Source organism: Labrus mixtus, chromosome 17 (genome assembly GCF_963584025.1).
Source record: "Labrus mixtus chromosome 17, fLabMix1.1, whole genome shotgun sequence".
Lineage (NCBI taxonomy): Eukaryota > Metazoa > Chordata > Actinopteri > Labriformes > Labridae > Labrus > Labrus mixtus.
The window spans coordinates 17,230,556-17,250,078 of NC_083628.1; the positions used below are offsets into that span (position 1 = coordinate 17,230,556).

The 19,523-nt window shown below is 41.7% G+C and overlaps 2 protein-coding genes across 5 annotated transcripts in view; both read right to left on the reverse strand.

Moving 5' to 3' along the window:
• The window catches only part of epb41l4a (erythrocyte membrane protein band 4.1 like 4A), a 13,344-nt gene extending 6,691 nt beyond the window's left edge, over window positions 1–6,653 (reverse strand). Inside the window, exons 1-10 of one of the 3 annotated variants that reach the window (XM_061060828.1) lie at window positions 6,158–6,648; window positions 4,773–4,873; window positions 4,353–4,457; window positions 3,440–3,485; window positions 2,865–2,943; window positions 2,388–2,485; window positions 2,184–2,230; window positions 2,086–2,153; window positions 1,895–1,982; window positions 1,508–1,596 (exon numbers count right to left, since the gene is read on the reverse strand). In XM_061060828.1, the coding sequence (XP_060916811.1) occupies window positions 1,508–1,596; window positions 1,895–1,982; window positions 2,086–2,153; window positions 2,184–2,230; window positions 2,388–2,485; window positions 2,865–2,943; window positions 3,440–3,485; window positions 4,353–4,457; window positions 4,773–4,871 (719 nt within the window). In that variant the 5' untranslated portion in view covers window positions 4,872–4,873; window positions 6,158–6,648. Of the gene's footprint in view, window positions 1–1,507; window positions 1,597–1,894; window positions 1,983–2,085; window positions 2,231–2,387; window positions 2,486–2,864; window positions 2,944–3,439; window positions 3,486–4,352; window positions 4,458–4,772; window positions 4,874–6,157 lie in introns of all 3 variants that reach the window. The other 2 variants (XR_009676274.1, XM_061060827.1) reach the window with 2 other exon arrangements.
• A 447-nt stretch (window positions 6,654–7,100) lies between these two features.
• Window positions 7,101–18,533, reverse strand: fsd1l (fibronectin type III and SPRY domain containing 1-like). 2 transcript variants are annotated; one of them, XM_061060830.1, is made up of 13 exons: window positions 18,420–18,533; window positions 16,727–16,822; window positions 16,493–16,624; window positions 16,043–16,144; window positions 15,929–15,951; window positions 13,210–13,331; window positions 12,740–12,961; window positions 12,505–12,603; window positions 12,267–12,396; window positions 10,872–10,957; window positions 10,499–10,753; window positions 10,336–10,424; window positions 7,101–7,827 (listed from the first exon to the last, which is right to left on the reverse strand). In XM_061060830.1, exons 1-13 carry the CDS (start codon window positions 18,432–18,434, stop codon window positions 7,726–7,728), a joined length of 1,473 nt encoding a protein of 490 aa, XP_060916813.1. In that variant the 5' UTR covers window positions 18,435–18,533; the 3' UTR covers window positions 7,101–7,725. The 2 variants fall into 2 exon arrangements, with proteins under 2 accessions (XP_060916813.1, XP_060916812.1); XM_061060829.1 differs by having other exon boundaries at window positions 10,872–10,960.
• Between the last annotated feature and the right edge of the window lie 990 nt (window positions 18,534–19,523).

Sequence of the window (19,523 nt, forward strand, 5' to 3'; positions counted from 1 at the left end):
TATAAATAAACTTGCCTTGCCTTGCTAACATGAGCAGATGCTAAAATGAGCTTAACAAAGCTGGACGCTAACATGAGCAGATGCTAACATGAGCAACAATTGACGATCAATCAGCAGTATTACACTGGGGTTAGATACATAGATATGTTTTCTGCTTCCTGTTTTAAAGGTAAGACTTGTTCTTAGAAGTTCATGTCAGTCAGCTAAGCTATGAGAACTTGGTGATAAACCGTGTCAATGCCCTTATCAAATCTAAAAACACAGCAGCATCACAACCTATTCTGTCCAGGAAACATTTTGTTTTTCGAGGAACATGGTGATGGCACTATGAGGTGTAATCATTTAATGTTTCAATTATTTTAGAGATGACAGGTAGTTTGCTGATCGGCCTGTAGTTAGTTACAGAGAATCTGTGTGCTTGATGCTAGAGTTGCTAACAAGAGCTGAATGCTAACCTAAGCTAACCAGAGTTTGATGTCATTGTTAGCTAACGTTAACCTTGGGGCTGATGATAACTAACAGGTCATTAAATATGTTTTTAGAAGTTGAACAAGTCGTTACATCTGGTTCTATCAGGTCAGACATGCACACATGTGTGTTAAATATAAACGTCATCTTCACCTCTTGGAATGATATACAACTGTATTTACCAATCATGTAAATACTGTAAAACTCTACCTCATGTATATTAACAACCTGTCACATATTTACATATTTATTACCATGTTCTTCTCAGCATGTTTGCACTACTCACCGCTGCACTATCGTCTTATTTAGCCTTCTACATTTTAGTCTTTGCTTATTTTATGTATTTAATGTTGTACTTTTTGTACATAGAGAGCTCAGTTCACCAGTCAAATCTCTTGTGTGTAAAGCATACCTGGCCAATAAAGTTGATTCTAATTCTGATTCTGATGATGACACACTGCAATGATAGCACACACTCATCCATTTATATCAGCAAGGCATGACGAGATTCTTGCAGAGACTGTAACATCGTCTGGCAAGAATGACAGGAAGAGCTGGGTATCGTCAGCATAGCAGTGGTATGAGAAGCCATGAGAGCGGATTATTAAACCAAGTGAGCTTGTGTATATGGAGAAAAGATGGGGACCAAGCACTGAGCCCTGAGGTACCCCTGTGGATAAGCTGTGCGCTTTGGACACTTCTCCCTTCCATGACACTCTAAAGGATCGCCCAGAGAGGTAAGACATGAACCAGCAGAGGGAAGATCCTGAGATGTTCAGAGAGTGTGAAGAGGAGGATTTGATGGTTGACTGTGTCAAAGGCAGCAGACAGGTCTAGCAGTAATAGAACTGAAGACTGACCCGCAGCTCTGGCAGCTCGTAGCGATTCTGTTACTGACAGTAGTGCAGTTTCAGTAGAGTGGTCCCGCTTAAAGCCTGACTGATTTGTTTCTGGACAGGAACTCAGAGACTTGATGTAACATCAACATGGCCGCCCTGTGTATAAATATCAAAGATAATAAGTGAGGTCTCACTCCTACCAGAAATATTTTCCAACCAGCACTTTGTTCTTGTAGATGACCACTCCCACTGGAGTTGGACCCAAGAAGTACTCAGTTTGGTTTTCACCCTGGCAATGAATCATGGGGAAAAAAAGAAGATAAATTAAGCTAAATTTAATTTAATATAATATAGACATAAATAAACAATAAAATGATTTCAGATTTGTTTTATACGTAAACTTTTTTAAATAAAAAAGCAAATATGTAACAAAATGATATTAATGACATTAACTGATATAATTGTAATCTAAGCTATTATTATTATTATTATTATTATTATTATAACATCAGTGTGAGCGGACAGAAGAAACTGTGAAAGTCTACAAAATACATGAAGTGTTGTGTTTAGTGAATTATTGATCTTACGTATGCAGCGAACAGAAAAACTCCAAACATCTGCAGAGAACTGGAGAGAGAGAGGACGAGGGACTGAGCCTGAGGGCGAGAGACACCACTGCCCCATGAGGGAAAGAGAGAGAGAGGGATGATTAATATTTATATCTACACAAATAACTAAATGATCATATGTTTAAGTGATGTGTGTGAAATTTTCCTACCCGATTGATCTGTAGATGTGTTTGACTTTGTCATCCATCTGCCCCGCCTCCCTCTGCCCCGCCTCCCTCTGCCCCGCCTCCATCTGCCCCGCCTCCACCTGCCCTGCCTCCCTCTGCCCCGCCTTCCTCCACTCACCTCCATCAGCTGGAATTGAATTACAATGAAAATTGATGAATAAAAATAAAATTAGATAAATCCTGAACAACATTTTTAGAGTTTATTGCCACATATTTTGATTCAAATTATAATTAAGAAAAGTTTATATTTTTACATTATCAATAATCAATAATGTTTTTCTCACCCTGCAGCATCAGTGCAAAGAGTTGAGGTTTGAGGTGGGCGGGGCAAGGCAGTCGACCTCGCCGCACATCCTGACACACTTGCAGGTAAAACTGAAACCTGATGGAGAAACAATGTTCCTCCAATGATCACAATGTTAAGAAAAAACAAGATATGATGACCAATCAAATCTTTATTCAACACCTCAAATGGTAAGAAATGTGTCCAACCCGTTAGATTCATTCGGGCAGGAAGTGAAACTGCTAAAAGACATTTTTTATGAATCAGAGATCCAACTTGACCTCCCCCTTACCCCCCTACCTATCTCCTAACCCCTCCCCCTAACCCCCCCAACCTACCTCCTAAACCCTCCCCCTAACCCCCCCCCCCCCCCCCACCCCCCAACCTACCTCCTACACCCTCTCCCTAAACCCCCAACCTACCTCCTTAAGTCTCTTAAGGAAAAATGAAATAAATGAAGTAAATGTTATAAGTGCACCGTGTAGTTTCCTCCTTGAGTTTGGACGGATCCTCGACATAAAACTTAACTCCAAAGTAGAAAACGTACGGAGGTCCAACTGTGACAAACAGAGAACATTACTTTAAAATTAGATTTTCATCTTTTGCTTTTTGTAGAACGAAACCAATGTGTAAAATGAAAAACGTTGAGCTGTGTTTTGTGCTCGTGTGTAGTTCAGCCTTGTTAGCGCTCCCTGTCCTGTGCACTAAAGAACAGCACCGCTCTCGTAAATGTGACTTCTCCTTCACAACCAATCAAAATCAAGAAGGGACTACTGATATCCTTTAAATCGTCTTCATATTTTCTTGGTGACATTTCTTTGAATTAAAGCAAATATTAAACACACAGAGCTGAAACACATGGACATTACAGAGGGAGCAGGAGTTCACACCATAACCTAACAAAAAGGAGCGCTGGTGACAAACGGAGGCAGTGAGCGCTGCCGTCGGTGGACACGTTGCATGAGAGTGCAAAAAATATCAGATTCAAACCTGTAATATATTTCAAAAGCCATTGACTTTCATGTTTGATCAGTTATAGCTTAGTGAACTTACTAAGCTCTCTGTGTTGGGAGATTGTTCTGGAAGGATCCAACCAGTGCTGCAGAAATAAAAACATATTCAGGGACAGAATCAGTGACAAGGGGCATCTCTGGCAAAGGCCAACATGCATAAGGAACCAGGACCGGGACCTGATGGCTTCTAGCAATATTCCCCATATTCCCGCAATACCCCTAACAAGAACCCTCTAGGGTCCAGTCTACATGTGTCCACAAAACACATTTAGCTACATTTTAGCTTTCAAACTTCCTCAGTGACCTCTGCCAAGAATGGTGCTCAGGCTTTCCCAGGATCTCCAGACTCCCCTTCAGAGGTAGCATTGGTTAGGGGTTATATCTCCAGTCTGGGTCAGCAGTTCTTCACCCATGCTAATAACAGTCTGGTTCAAGCCCTGCTTTCCTTTCCTGAGCCATCAGACGGTTTGCCAGAACTTTGTAGTTTGTAAGTCCTTCTCTATAGTCTTCCGAACTCCTCCCACACCCCACAGCCCTCCAAGCCCCCCGATACCTGTCAGCTGCTTCTAGAGACCACTGGACTAACCAAGAACAAAAGGTCTCCTTCTTCAGTCTGACGGCTTCTTTCCTAAGGTTGCCGCCGTGATAGGCAGTGACTGTTTTCTGGCTGCATCTCCTTGGATCCACTTCCACAATGGATGCTTGATGACTAACACAGAAGTCCAAAACAAAGCACCACTTGGGTTCAGATCGAGGTGACCGTTCCTCCCAATCGGTCCCCCCCCAATCGGCTCCCCCCCCCCCCCCCCCCCCCCCACCCCCCATGTTAGCCTTGAAGATGAGGTGATCCTCATTTCGAGCTCCCTGGTCTGCCCCCAGGGGGTTGCCCCAGTTTCCCTACAAAATCTATACATTATTATCTATAAGTCTGATCAGTTTGATCGTTCTCCTACCATCTGCTGTTTGTCATCACAGAACCTCAAACCAAAAAACTCCACTTCCTCCACCTGCAGCAGAGAAAACACCTGGTCCAAGATGACCGCTGCCCGTGAGGACTTCTAAAGAGAAAGAAAAAGAGTTCATCTCATTGCTCAAAGCACAAAAAGCGAGAGAGGGAGATTAGGGTGTCGGTGTGTGTGTGTGTGTGTGTGTGTGTGTGTGTGTGTGTGTGTGTGTGTGTGTTTGTGTGTGTGTGTGTGTGTGTGTGTGTGTGTGTGTGTGTGTGTGTGTGTGTGTGTGTGTGTGTGTGTGAGTGTGTGTGTGTGTGTGTTTGTGTGTGTGTGTGTGTGTGTGTGTGTGTGTGTGTGTGTGTGTGTTTCGGTGTGTTATTTACATTTTAAGAACTACAAAGTCAGCAAAAAGTTCTCTCTCACTTTGAGGCCTTGATTGCCCGTTAATGTAATCTTCCTCTCATCCAATAGGAGAACTTCGCCATAAAATTCCTCTCGGTTGCCACGGAAACAGGTCAGCATGACTTACAGGGAAAAGAACCAAAAAAATATTTTTGTTACTTGATCAACTAAACTGCAGCATCATGGGAAATGTAGGCAGCTGAACTACTCTGAAAACTATCTCCCTCCTCTCCTCCTCCTCTCCTCTTTACCTCCTCCTCCTCCTCTCTTTACCTCCTCTCCTATTTACCTCCTCTCCTCCTCCTCCTCTCCTCTTTACCTCCTCTCCTCCTCCTCCTCTTTACCTCTTTCTCTCCTCTTACCTCATCTCCTCTTTACCTCCTCCTCCTCCTCTCCTCTTCCTCTCCTCTTTACCTCCTCTCCTCCTCTCCTCTCCTCTTTACCTCCTCCTCTCCTCTCTTCTTTACCTCCTCTCCTCCTCCTCTTTACCTTCTCCTCTCCTCCTCCTCTCCTATTCCTCTTACCTCCTCTCCTCTTTACCTCCTCCTCCTCCTCTCTTTACCTCCTCTCCTCTTTACTTCCTCTTCTCTTTACCTCCTCTCCTCCTCTCTTTACCACCTCCTCCTCTTTACCTCCTCTCCTCCTCCTCTCCTCTCTTTACCTCCTCCTCTCCTATTCCTCTTTACCTCCTCTCCTCCTCCTCTTTACCTCCTCCTCTCCTCTTTACCTCCTCTCCTCCTCTCTTTACCACCTCCTCCTCTTTACCTCCTCTCCTCCTCCTCTCCTCTCTTTACCTCCTCCTCTCCTATTCCTCTTTACCTCCTCTCCTCCTCCTCTTTACCTCCTCCTCTCCTCTTTACCTCCTCTCCTCCTCCTCTTTACCTCCTCCTCTCCTCTCCTCTTTACCTCCTCTCCTATCCTCTTTACCTCCTCTCCTCCTCTCCTCTTTACCTCCTCCTCCTCCTCTCCTCTTTACCTCCTCCTCTCCTCTCTTCTTTACCTCCTCTCCTCCTCCTCTCCTCTTTACCTTCTCCTCTCCTCCTCCTCTCCTATTCCTCTTACCTCCTCTCCTCTTTACCTCCTCCTCCTCCTCTCTTTACCTCCTCTCCTCTTTACTTCCTCTCCTCTTTACCTCCTCTCCTCCTCTCTTTACCACCTCCTCCTCTTTACCTCCTCCTCTCCTCTCCTTTACCTCCTCTCCTCCTCCTCTCCTCTCTTTACCTCCTCCTCTCCTATTCCTCTTTACCTCCTCTCCTCCTCCTCTTTACCTCCTCCTCTCCTCTTTACCTCCTCCTCTCCTCTCTTCTTTACCTCCTCTCCTCCTCCTCCTCTCATCTTTACCTCCTCCTCTCCTATTCCTCTTTACCTCCTCTCCTCCTCCTCTTTACCTCTTCCTCTCCTCTTACCTCCTCTCCTGTTCACCTCTTCCTTTGCTTCGTCTCAGTTTTGTCTTCTCCTCCTTCGCTCTGTTTCCTTCTTGTCTCTGTGCTCTGTTGTTATGTTGCCATGGAGACTCCCCCTACCCTCGTGAGTAATTTACTGCACCAAACAAATACACACTGCACCAAACAAATACACACACACACACACACACACACACACACACACACACACACACACACACACACACACACACACACACACACAGAAACACACACACACACTGCACCAAACAAATACACACACACACACACACACACACAAACACACATTCACACACACACACACACACACACACACACACATACACAGAAACACACACACACACACACACACACACACACACACACAGAAACACACACACACACACACACAAACAGACAGACACACACACACACACACACACACACACACACACACAGAAACACACACACACACACAGAAACACGCAAACACACATTCACACACACACACACACACACACAGAAACACACACACACTGCACCAAACAAATACACACACACACACACACACAGAAACACACATACACACACACACAAACACACATTCACTCACACACACACACACATACACAGAAACACACACACATACACAGAAACACACACACACACACACACACACACACACACACACACACAGAAACACACAGACACACACACACACACACACACACTCTCTCTCACACACACACACACGTACACACACCCACGCACACACATCATGAGTCTGGTTCTGATCCAGGTTTCTGTCTGTTCAACATGAGTCTGGTTCTGATCCAGGTTTCTGTCTGTTCAACATGAGTCTGATACAGGTTTCTGTTTGTTCTATGCTTATAAATCTACTTTAAAGTAAAATTGAGGATTCTTTCAGAATAAAAGCAGACAACAGTTTTCACATTGTTCCATTTAATTATTTTCTTTGATAACAAACTTTTAATTTGATACAAAACTTTGTTTTGAGTCACAACATGAAATAAATATGAACATTTATAAATCACATTTCAGGTATATATAACTTTCTGTTTCTTGAAGTTACAGGAAGTTTCTATCTTAACCTTCAAAATTAAAGCTTGAAATACTTTATCTAATTTTGTCAGTCTGTCAAAACAAAAGACTTCCACAGATAACATTCAAAATAAACTACACTCTTCAAGTTGAAACAGGAAATATTCTCTCAATGCTAAAAGGTCCATCATTCACAAAACCCTTTTCTTTCAAAATAAAAGCACTCAAATAAATCTGAGAACAGAAAAAAATAATCACTGTAGCATCTTAACTTGAATTAATCAAATCACGAACACATTTTTATATCAAAGTGAAAACATCACAAAATTAACTTCATGATAATAAAACCCTCAGCGTCATATTTATTATTTTAATGATTTCACAACAAAAAAATATTTATTATGAAAAGAAAACTTTTTACAAGTTAGAACTCAATTAAAAATTAATAAATTAAATAAATAAATTATAAGATTGTAAGAATTAAATTAATTTGATTGGAAAACTTTGTTTTACTGTGAAAGATTACTGAGGCTCCGATTGGTGGAAAGAAAATTACCCATGAAGCTCGGAACCTGCATGCCTGTAACCACGGTGATGCCACCACACCAGACCTGCAACAGAAATTAATATTAATTTATTATTATTACAGATAACGATTAATATATATATATATACTGAAGTGTGACTGTAGTGTGAGTGTAGTGTGACCGAAGTGTGACTGTAGTGTGATTGTAGTGTGACTGAAGTGTGACTGTAGTGTGATTGTAGTGTTACTGTAGTGACTGAAGTGTGACTGTAGTGTGACTGAAGTGTGACTGTAGTGTGATTGTAGTGTGACTGAAGAGTGACTGTAGTGTGACTGAAGTGTGACTGTAGTGTGACTGTAGTGTGACTGAAGTGTGATTGTAGTATGACTGAAGTGTGACTGAAGTGTGACTGTAGTGTCACTGAAGTGTGATTGTAGTATGACTGATGTATGACTGAAGTGTGACTGAAGTGTGACTGAAGTGTGATTGTAGTATGACTGAAGTGTGACTGAAGTGTGACTGTAGTGTGACTAGTGTGACTAGTGTGACTGTAGTGTGACTGCAGTGTGACTGAAGTGTGGCTGTAGTGTGACTGATGTGTGATTGTAGTGTGACTGTAGTGACTGAAGTGTGACTGTAGTGTGATTGTAGTATGACTGTAGTATGACTGAAGTATGACTGAAGTGTGATTGTAGTATGACTGAAGTGTGACTGGAGTGTGATTGTAGTATGACTGTAGTGACTGAAGTTGACTGAAGTGTGACTGGAGTGTGATTGTAGTATGACTAGTATGACTGAAGTATAACTGAAGTGTGATTGTAGTATGACTGAAGTGTGACTGAAGTGTGACTGTAGTGTGATTGTAGTATGACTGTAGTGTGACTGAAGTGTGACTGTAGTGTGACTAGTGTGACTGTAGTGTGACGGAAGTGTGGCTGTAGTGTGACTGATGTGTGATTGTAGTGTGACTGTAGTGTGACTGCAGTATGACTGAAGTGTGATTGTAGTATGACTGTAGTGTGATTGTAGTATGACTGTAGTGTGACTGAAGTGTGATTGTAGTATGACTGTAGTGTGATTGTAGTATGACTGTAGTGTGACTGAAGTGTGATTGTAGTATGACTGAAGTGCAACTGTAGTGTGACTGTAGTGTGAATGTAGTGTGATTGTAGTATGACTGAAGTGTGACTGTAGTGTGATTGTAGTATGACTGAAGTGTGATTGTAGTATGACTGTAGTGTGACTGTAGTGTGACTGAAGTGTGATTGTAGTATGACTGAAATGTGACTGTAGATTGTAGTATGACTGTAGTATGACTGAAGTGTGATTGTAGTATGACTTAAGTGTGACTGTAGTGTGACTGAAGTGTGACTGTAGTGTGATTGTAGTATGACTGTAGTGTGACTGAAGTATGACTGAAGTGTGATTGTAGTATGACTGAAGTGTGACTGTAGTGTGATTGTAGTGTTACTGTAGTGACTGAAGTGTGACTGTAGTGTGACTGAAGTGTGACTGTAGTGTGATTGTAGTGTGACTGAAGAGTGACTGTAGTGTGACTGAAGTGTAACTGTAGTGTGACTGTAGTGTAACTGAAGTGTGATTGTAGTATGACTGAAGTGTGACTGAAGTGTGACTGTAGTGTCACTGAAGTGTGATTGTAGTATGACTGATGTATGACTGAAGTGTGACTGAAGTGTGACTGAAGTGTGATTGTAGTATGACTGAAGTGTGACTGAAGTGTGGCTGTAGTGTGACTGATGTGTGATTGTAGTGTGACTGTAGTGACTTAAGTGTGACTGTAGTGTGACTGTAGTGTGACTGTAGTATGACTGAAGTATGACTGAAGTGTGATTGTAGTATGACTGTAGTGTGATTGTAGTATGCCTGTAGTGTGACTGAAGTGTGATTGTAGTATGCCTGAAGTGCGACTGTAGTGTGACTGTAGTGTGACTGTAGTGTGATTGTAGTATGACTGAAGTGAGACTGAAGTGTGACTGTAGTGTGATTGTAGTATGACTGAAGTGTGACTGTAGTGTGATTGTAGTATGACTGAGGTATGACTGAAGTATGACTGTAGTGTCATTGTAGTATGACTGTAGTGTGACTGTAGTATGACTGAAGTGTGACTGTAGTGTGACTGTAGTGTGACTAAAGTGTGACTGTAGTATGACTGAAGTGTGACTGTAGTGTGACTGAAGTATGACTGAAGTGTGATTGTAGTATGACTGTAGTGTGATTGTAGTATGACTGTAGTGTGACTGAAGTGTGATTGTAGTATGACTGAAGTGCGACTGTAGTGTGACTATAGTGTGATTGTAGTATGACTGAAGTATGACTGAATTATGACTGTAGTGTCATTGTAGTATGACTGTAGTGTGACTGTAGTATGACTGAAGTGTGACTGTAGTGTGACTGTAGTGTGACTAAAGTGTGACTGTAGTGTGACTGAAGTGTGACTAGTGTGACTGAAGTATGACTGTAGTGTGATTGTAGTATGACTGAAGTGTGACTGAAGTATGACAGAAGTGTGACTGTAGTATGATTGTTGTATGACTGAAGTGTGATTGTAGTGTGACTGAAGTTTATACTCACGGTGAAGGCGGGGACAAGCGGCTGGCTGAACCTTGTTTTGAAGGAGTGAAGAAGCTGAAGTCGGTCGACGTCAACAAACGCTAGCTCACCTGAAACACAGAGACAGTCACATGACCACATGAAACACAGAGACAGTCACATGACAACCATGTTTTCAAAGTACCATTATCATAGTCACAGTAGATTCCGATTCGTTGAGGCAGCGGCCAATCGAGCGCCTTGGCTCGGTTGTTGTGCTTTGCAGCGAGAGAGCTCTGCAGCCATTGGCTGGCATGGAGACACCACGAACCAGCACTCTTTCCTAATTGGTCGTATCGGCCCAGGCTTAGCCTATAAGCCACGCCCACACTGAATGATTTCCAGTCAGCCAGGGGGCGGAGCTCCCAGTAGTGAAGGCCGCCTGTCATCTCAAGGTCACCTAGGAAACAGAATCAGTTAAAAAGGTGAGTCAGAAGAGATCAATGACTTAATCAAAATGAATGATTTTAAAATAAAATAAATTTAAAAATCAGTTTCATAATCTAAACTATAAATACCCAGTACTGTGTACGACTCTCCAGCAAATCGGTCGCGTCCTCCTCGAACTCCTGTCGTCTTATTGGGCGAAGGCGTCGCGCTTCTGCTGCTTAAAAAAAACCATCTCAGAATTGAAAAGAGCAAAAAATCCTTAAAAAATAAAAGTGGAAAACGAGTGAAACAGCCAATGAAGTCGTGTGAAAGCGATGATGCAACAGAGGAAATGAAAACCTAAAACAGAAGTTAAATTATGAATAAACATTTTAACCTTCCTCATTCAACAATGGTTATTTCTGTAAAAAGTTTTAAAAATTAAATAAAAGTTTATCAAATCAAAACAGGAAGTTGCTGGAGAACGAGAATCACTGTCAAATAAACACGATGTGTTGATGATGTCAGCAGTGATGTCAGCAGTGATCTGATTGGCTAAATGTCGTGAGAGATGGCGGGTGGAGAAAGTGATTGGCGGCAAGGTTGTTGCTAGGCAACCAGTAATCAAAGACTACCTGAGCATGACGGAGAGGAGGCAGTACGGAGACTGCAAAGGGACAAAAAGGTCAAATCACACAAACACATCAAAGAAACAGTTTAATCATTTCAACGACATCATCGTATCGTTACATACATAAATATATCTTGATCTTATCATTACTATTACATTATAATTATATCAGAGAATCACGCTAATGTAGGTCACGCGTCTGTATCATGAATGTTCGTGCGCTGAACAACGCTCAGCCCACAGGAAGTGACCTCATAGTGAAAGAAGAGACTTGACGCTAAGATCAACGATCAGAGGGTGACGATGTGTTCAGGGTCACACGACCAAACATCAATTAAGAAATCAATTAAATCAATTAGTGCACTGATTAAAAATAAGCACGTTTAGCAGGTTAGAACATATAAATACAACAAAATCACTCTGTATGCAGATGATACTTTCTTTAAAGCCTCTATGTTCTCCACACCTCTCTGAAGAGCCTCAACTCTGTGACCATGGCAACAAGCCACAGTCAGCTGCTCTCAGGTGTACTTAACTCTTCAGACGTGTTTGAATAAAACAAAAGACAGAAGAGTTGAACTCTTGAGCGTCTCGTCAAGCTGTCAGTGTTGGTCTGATCTCAGCTCACGTTTGTAACGTTTGATAATGGGAGACTGACGGGATGAAAAGGCTCTTTCAGTCCACTGAGTGGCTGTGGCTTTTTTTAAAGCTTTACTTTGCCTTAACCAGAGAGCAGGACAGAGGATAGCCTGTTGAACGACATGTAGCAAAGGAACCATGGGTCGGACTCGAACCCAGACCGCCTGCCTGCGTCCAAATCAACTGTTAACATACCAACACTGTTACCAGTCAGTGACTTCAACTCCCATGATTCTCAGTCAAACCCTGTCTTCACTTATGAACTGTAACTCACCTGTTTTTATTGTCTTTGCTTCTCAGGCGGGGGTCATGACCCTTGACCCCCTGTGGCTCCCAGGTTACAGTATCACCTGTGATCTTCAGCTCAGCGTGAGCCGTCACTGCATCAAAGCCGAAATTATATGCTACGAAAAAAGAATAGACTTAAGTAATAAAAAAACACAAAAGTCTTCCAACATTTATTCCTGCAGTGTCTTTGTTGTCACACACTGAACTCACTCACTCATGTTTACCTCTGGTTTCTATGGCAACCGGCTCTGAGAACTCGCCAGCAGCAGTCTTGTTTTTTGCTCGAACTCGAACAACAACGAAGTAGGAGTCAAACTTCAGACCTGAAACAGAAAAATAATAAAAAATCATTAATTTAGCGCAATAACCTGAAGACTCTGCAGCAGCTACTGCTAACAGCTAAACGCTATCAACTAACATAAAGCTACATGCTAAACATGGGACCTCTGACCCTCTGACCTGAGATCGTGACCTTTGTCTCTCTGATGTCATGGATTTTTTCCCAGCATGCCTCTCCTGCTGCTCTCAGCGAGGAGTCGCGGTTTGTTTTTCGGTATTCGACTTCATAGCGTTCAATTCTTCCACTGTCGCTGTCAGCATCACCAGCCGGTTGCCAGGCAACAGAGATGGTGTTGTCACAGACAACACAGTTGGCGACGTCGATCTCTGGAGCTCTTGGAACTATAAAAATTAACAGTCAGAACAACTTGTGTTTACTGACTTGTTCTTCATCTGCTCGTTGTCATGGAAACTGGTTTAATTTTTCCATGACAACCCACTAATATAACAACAACAGTAAACCATGTGACACAGTACAAGGTAGTGTTTGTCAATACTAATAGTAAGTGGTGGTATCTTTTCTTATTATAATCATTAATTATTTTCTGTAATTTCATTTGTAACAGTTCACAGCAGAAAGGTCAACTCACCTGGCAGGAAATGAAGCCGCTGAAGCCCCAACCTCTCTGTGCTGAAGTCAACTGTAAACTGTGCCATGTTCTCAGACACGGCCGGTCGAGTCGTTAGCCGAAAGGCTGGGGCCATGGTAACCCTGGCAACAGAAGGTTCGGGTCCAGCAGAAGCAGTATTAATTGTGTTAAGGGCAGGGTTATTGTCTTAAGGGCATTGTTTATTGTGTTAGAAATGTGGCTTATATGGTTAGAGGCGTGGTTTATTGTATTAGGGCCGGACTTTTCTTGGTTAAAGGAGGGGCGTATTGTTCTAGGGGTATGTTTTATCATGTTAGGGGCGTGGTTTACTGTGCTATGGTGAGGTTTATTATGTTGAGGAAGTTTTTTCTGTGTGAGGGGCGTGGCTTATTGTGTTAGGGGCGGGGTTTCCTGTGTTACAGCCCGGGGTAACAAGCAAGTCATCAGATGAGAGCTGTGGTGAACATAAGGTTACATTATGAAAAGACTATCTGCCAACATATATAACATGTACGGGTTATGATCCCCTGTTCGTCAGAGGATATTACTTTAAGACACACTGGTTTGCCCGTTGACGCCCCACAGCTCATCATAATGAAGGACTAAGATTGAACCCTCCTACCCTCTAGTCATCATAAACAGCCAGTGCATGTAGCTTGCTTATCCTTCTGGCAGAAGCAACAAAAACCATTCTGAGACTGCATCCCCAAGAGGCTCATAAAAGGGATGCTGCAGTGCACTGATGACTAAATCTCGATCCCAGGACAGGACTGAAGGTCCAGTTTTGTCATCATAAGCCTCAGGGCATCACCACTTGTGCTTTTTACTGTGAGGAACAGATGTCTTCATCCAAAGTATATTCACCAATGCAAAACCACCTTGGTTGTTGCTGGCATGTCGTGCAGAGTAACAGCATGCTTCGGCTCTGCTCTCCAGCTAGGACTGAGATACGCAGGACATCCTGGGATGTGGCCAGGTAGGGGTCAACTTGGTGAGCTCCTCACCTGGTTGCAACACACCTCACTAGTAGATGAAAGCAACCTCAGCAGATGGTGCCCAGGTTGCCTGCACTCACTTCAGGCTCAGGTAAACCTAAAGCCAGGAGCCTGTCCCTCTCTGGGGCCAGGCAAAATATTAATCTGAGCCCCACTGAAAAGAATGGAATGGCAAGCCATTCAACAAAGGTGGGACTGCTGAGAACCAAGGGATAAGGAACCAATTTTGCCATTCTTTTGGAGGGGCAACCAATATTGGAGAAGTTGAAATTATCAGAATGTTTGTGTTATATGACAATAAGGATTTATCTTTGTTGTCGTGCTTCAAAAGCAAAGCTTTTTTTGTTAAATTGATCCGAACCATAAATGTGGGCGCAGTCTCCCCAAGTGGGTGAAAACCCCCCCTTCTTTTCTCTGGTAGATAAGAGCGTCTCACTTCAGCTTTAGTTTCTTCTCTCTTCCTGTCTACTTCACCTTTAGTTGTCTCTTTTATTTTCAGTCACACACTCCTTTGTGTCTTAACTTTACGAGCGTAAAACTTTTCTTTTTTTGTTCCTGCCTCAAGTTTTCTTATATTTTTCTCTACATCTTAAGTATAAAGTGTTTTGAAGTTAGTTTTTGTTCATTATCTTTCACAAAGGTATTTTTATAATTCAAGCTGATTAAGATTGGCCATCAAGATCTGTCTCGACTTCATTCTTTTTGCAAGAATACAGTTCGATCAACCCGGAGCAGCTGACGCCAAGATGTGACTCATCAACATCTCCACCGACGCTGTTAATGGACCCCTACCAGGCTTGCCGTGGCAGCCAATTAGCCAGCAGATATTCCCGATACCTCTAACTACTCGTTGGGACCGTGAGCTGGACCGCCCAGAGGGGATCGTCAGAACCATTCTTCAAAGTAAGAACGTTCAGTTACAGCTTGGTGTCGAGACGATAAAAAGGGTCGTCGTCTAAAATCTGAACTTCATAATTCCCATTTCACTTTCCTCCCCGTAAGGTCGTCTTTATTTCATTTGATCCCATCATGTTTTGCCATAATGTTAGACTGTATCAGTCAATTAAGATTTAGACCTCGAGTAAACCATTTCACCGTCATGTTGTCCTTGTAATCTGGTAATCATCATTCACCCTGCCACAGCAGCTGGTACCTCTGTTTTATTAATTGAGATATGCTGGGATGGAACAATGTATTGTGTCCCCGCTGTTAGCTGACTTGAGTCTGCGCACAGCATGGGTCGGTATGCTGAAACAGTCGTAAATTTGCACCTTGACTGGGAGGCCATCAGAAACAATACAGAATCAGCGTTTGCAACACACCTCACTGGTAGGAGCTAGTGATTGCACGCCAGCACAGGTGCTTTATAGATGGGCGTGCCGGGCGAGCCGTAGTGTCTTAAAGGAATCATGGACTCTGACGAGCAGGGGATCATATCCTGTAAAAGTTATGTAACGGGGTGGAGAGATAGTCTTGAGATGATAAAGAACTTGTGTTAAAAAGGCAGGGTTGGTCATTTTCGAAAACTATCATGATTTTGAAAGTAGCATTCCCTCAGTGCTCTGTCTACACCAACCCCTGCTTTTAATGTTTGAGAAAAATCAACAACAAAAGGAGAAACCGAAAAAAAAAATGAATAAATGTAAAAAAAAGAACACACAGGAGGAGAAAACAAACAAATCAACACATTATTCATGAAGATGAAATTTGTACAGTGCACTGACCTTTCTTTGATCTGTTTCGCAGCCTAAAAAGGAAATGTATTCTTTCAGCCATTTTCCAGTAAAAGTTGTTCAAATCAAAAAGAAAAACTTTTTTGTGAGCGTGATGTTTCGAACCTTCAGGAATTCTTCTTCGTCACTGATGTTCAGAGTTTGATTTGCAAACTCAAGAAGTTCTTCACAAGACAACAGAGCGAACTTGCCCTCCGACAGCTGCTTCTGAGAAATCACATAAAAATACATTTAAATCTGTGACCACAACAATATTGTACTTATTAAAAGTCTGAAGAGAGAAAAACATGTCAAATACGTTTTTATAACTCAAGAGGAAATTATTTTGGAGAAAAGACTGAACTGAAAATTTGTTGAGAGCAACATTGGACGATAGAATCTTCACATTGTTTAACAAAACTTGATCTCAATGTTTTTATTTTCAAGATGTGAGAAAATACAATAATTAGAGTTGAGATTAACATTTCTGAAACCAAAAACATTTAAAATATTATTTAATAAAATTAATAAAACACAAAAATACTGCAAGACAGGAGATAATGAACTTTTCTTTACCTGAAGCTCCGCCTCTTTCCTTTGCTTTTCCTCTTTAATAATTCCACGAAGCTCCGCCCCCTTCCAGTCTAGAGCAGAACTGATCTGTTCAAGCTCCGCCTCCAGCTCAGACAACACCTTACATGATTCCTCCTGATTGGATGGGAAAAAAACATTTTATAATTTTGATCTGTTTCTTTCTAACCCTCCATTTCGCTCCTCCCTTTTCTCTCACTCAACCAATCAGCTGCTGACCTGCAGTCCTGTCAGCGTGTTGTCAACTGTTTCCAGGAAGTTTTGCAGCTCCTCATTCTTATTGGCTAGAGTGCAGATGATCCTGGACAGAGCTTCCTATCACACAAGAACACACAAATCAGATTATATTTTTATTATTTTAATTCAAGTGAAAACATTTTAGGAGTTTATGAACGCTAACAGCTGAATTTGTCACTTTTTTAATGGTAAATGGACTTGAGCTTTTCTAGTCTCCCGACTACTCAAAACACTTTTACACTGCATGTCACACCTACACATTCACACACTGATGGTAGTAGTTGCTATGTCGTATCATCCATCAGCAGTAACTAATCCGATTCATACACCACCACCGGAGCAGCGGGGGCAATTCGGGGTTAAGTGTCTTGCCCAAGGACACATCAGACATGTTGCCCAGCTGGGGATCGAACCCTCGACCTTCCGGTTGAGAGGCGACGACTCTACCAACTGAGCCACAGCTGCCCAAAAAAGCCACTAAATCCACTAAAATTTTCCAGATATCTTTAGTAGTGGATGTGTGAAAACGGCTTCAGGTTGGGTAGGTCTTTAGTTTATAATGCAGTAGTTTCACAGTGCAGTACATTTTAGTGCAGTAGTTTTTGGTGCAGTAGTTTAACTGTGAAGTAGATTTTAGTGCAGTAGATTTTGGTGCAGTAGCTTTACAGTGCAGTAGATCTACAGTGTAGTAGATTTTAGTGCAGTAGCTTTTCAGTGCAATAGTTTTACAGTGCAGTAGCTTTACAGTGTAGTAGATTTTAGTGCAGTAGTTTTTAGTGCGGTAGTTTTACTGTGAAGTAGATTTTACAGTGCAGTAGTCTTTAGTGCAGTAGTTCAACTGTGAAGTAGATTTTAGTGCAGTAGCTTTACAGTGCAGTAGTTTTACAGCGCAGTAGATTTTAGTGCAGTAGCTTTACAGTGCAGTAGTCTTTAGTGCAGTAGTTTTACAGTGCAGTAGATTTTAGTGCAGTAGCTTTACAGTGCAGTAGTTTTACAGTGCAGTAGATTTTAGTGCAGTAGCTTTACAGTGCAGTAATTTTACAGTGTAGCAGACTTTAGTGCAGTAGTTTTACAGTGCAGTAACTTATCAGTGCAGTAGATTTACAATGCAGTAGATTTTAGTGCAGCAGTTTTACAGTGCAGTAGATTTTAGTGCAGTAGTTTTCAGTGCAGTAGTTTTACAGTGCAGTAGATTTTAGTGCAGTAGGTTTACAGTGCATTAGCTTTACAGTGAAGTAGATTTTAGTGCAGTAGTTTTACAGTGAAGTAGATTTTAGTGCAGTAGCTTTACAGTGAAGTAGATTTTAGTGCAGTAGCTTTACAGTGCAGTAGATTTTAGTACAGTAGCTTTACAGTGCAGTAGTTTTCAGTGTAGTAGTTTTACAGTGCAGTAGTTTTTACAGTGAAGTAGATTTTTCTGCAGTAGTTTTACAGTGCAGTAATTTTTACAGTGAAGTAGATTTTTCTGCAGTAGTTTTACAGTGCAGTGACCTATATCTCTGATGAAGCAGAATTAAAAGGAAGCGAGGGCGAGTGACATAAAAAAGAATGGGAGAGAGAGGACTTTGGCTGCTAACAGCTAACAGCTAACTAATCCTCTCTCTCTCTCTGTTAGTTAATGTGACTCGCCCTCAGCAGACTGATGAAGTTATTGATCGATAGATCAAGTCCTTACCTTCTGAGTGTCCATCACGAGAGAGAGAGAGAGAGAGAGAGAGAGAGAGAGAGAGAGAGAGAGAGAGAGATAGAGAGGTGGGGGACGGAGACTGACAGGAAGTGATTCCCTAAAAACCTCACAGCCTCCAACTTCCTGTTTGTAGTGTCAAAACAAGACAATTTCTCTCTCTATGATTCAATAAAAGAAGCTTTTTATGCTTAAATGTGTAAATAAATTACCGAAACATATAATAACAAGTAAGATAATAATAATTAAGAATTCAATCATACAAAAATAATCAATAAAGATTAAAAATAAGATTAAAAATCAGAAATATATCAAATATAACGTGTGTTCATGTTTATATTGTTATGTATATTTACAGAAACAAAACATTTATGTTGATTTTGTAAATATTTATTAACCCTACACTGTTAGCCTAAATCCATCAGACTGACAGCTCTATGACACTGAGAGGAGTCTAAGTCTGAGGTTATTTATTATCATTTCATGAATTATTTCTGTATTTAAAAATATTTAATCTTCTGTTTGTTTGAAGGATTTTCTTTATATGTGCCTTCTTCTCTTTAGGATGTTTCACCAGAAACTTCACTTGTTTATAATCAATAAAAACACACAAAGGTTTGAAACAGTTTTAATGTGATGTGTTCACTGCAAGGAGAAAAATGAAGCCGATACTGAAGTATAAAACCCTGCAGTTCCTCGAGTGTCCACTAGAGGCTGGCTGCAGAAGTACAGGAAGTCACATACACACCCATTCTAAAAAGCCTGTTTTTACAGCAGAGATTAACATGTTTACAGCCTGGTTCAAAAAACCAAATAGGTCTGATTAGCTCATGTCTCGATCGACACACACTGTATGGGAGGTGAATGTTTTGATGACTCATCAGTTTTGAGTTGATGAAGGATGAGTTATTCACAATAAGGCGTGTAGCTGACGTGATTGACAGGTGGGCGTGGTGTAACAGTTTGTCAGGAGGTTTAAAACCCGCCTCAGCTCCAGCTCTCAGCCTGTCGTTAGGTTGACTGAAAGTTAGACTGAGACAGCATTTCCAGCATGGAGACCGCCATCGATGGGACTCACATTTCTACTACATGACC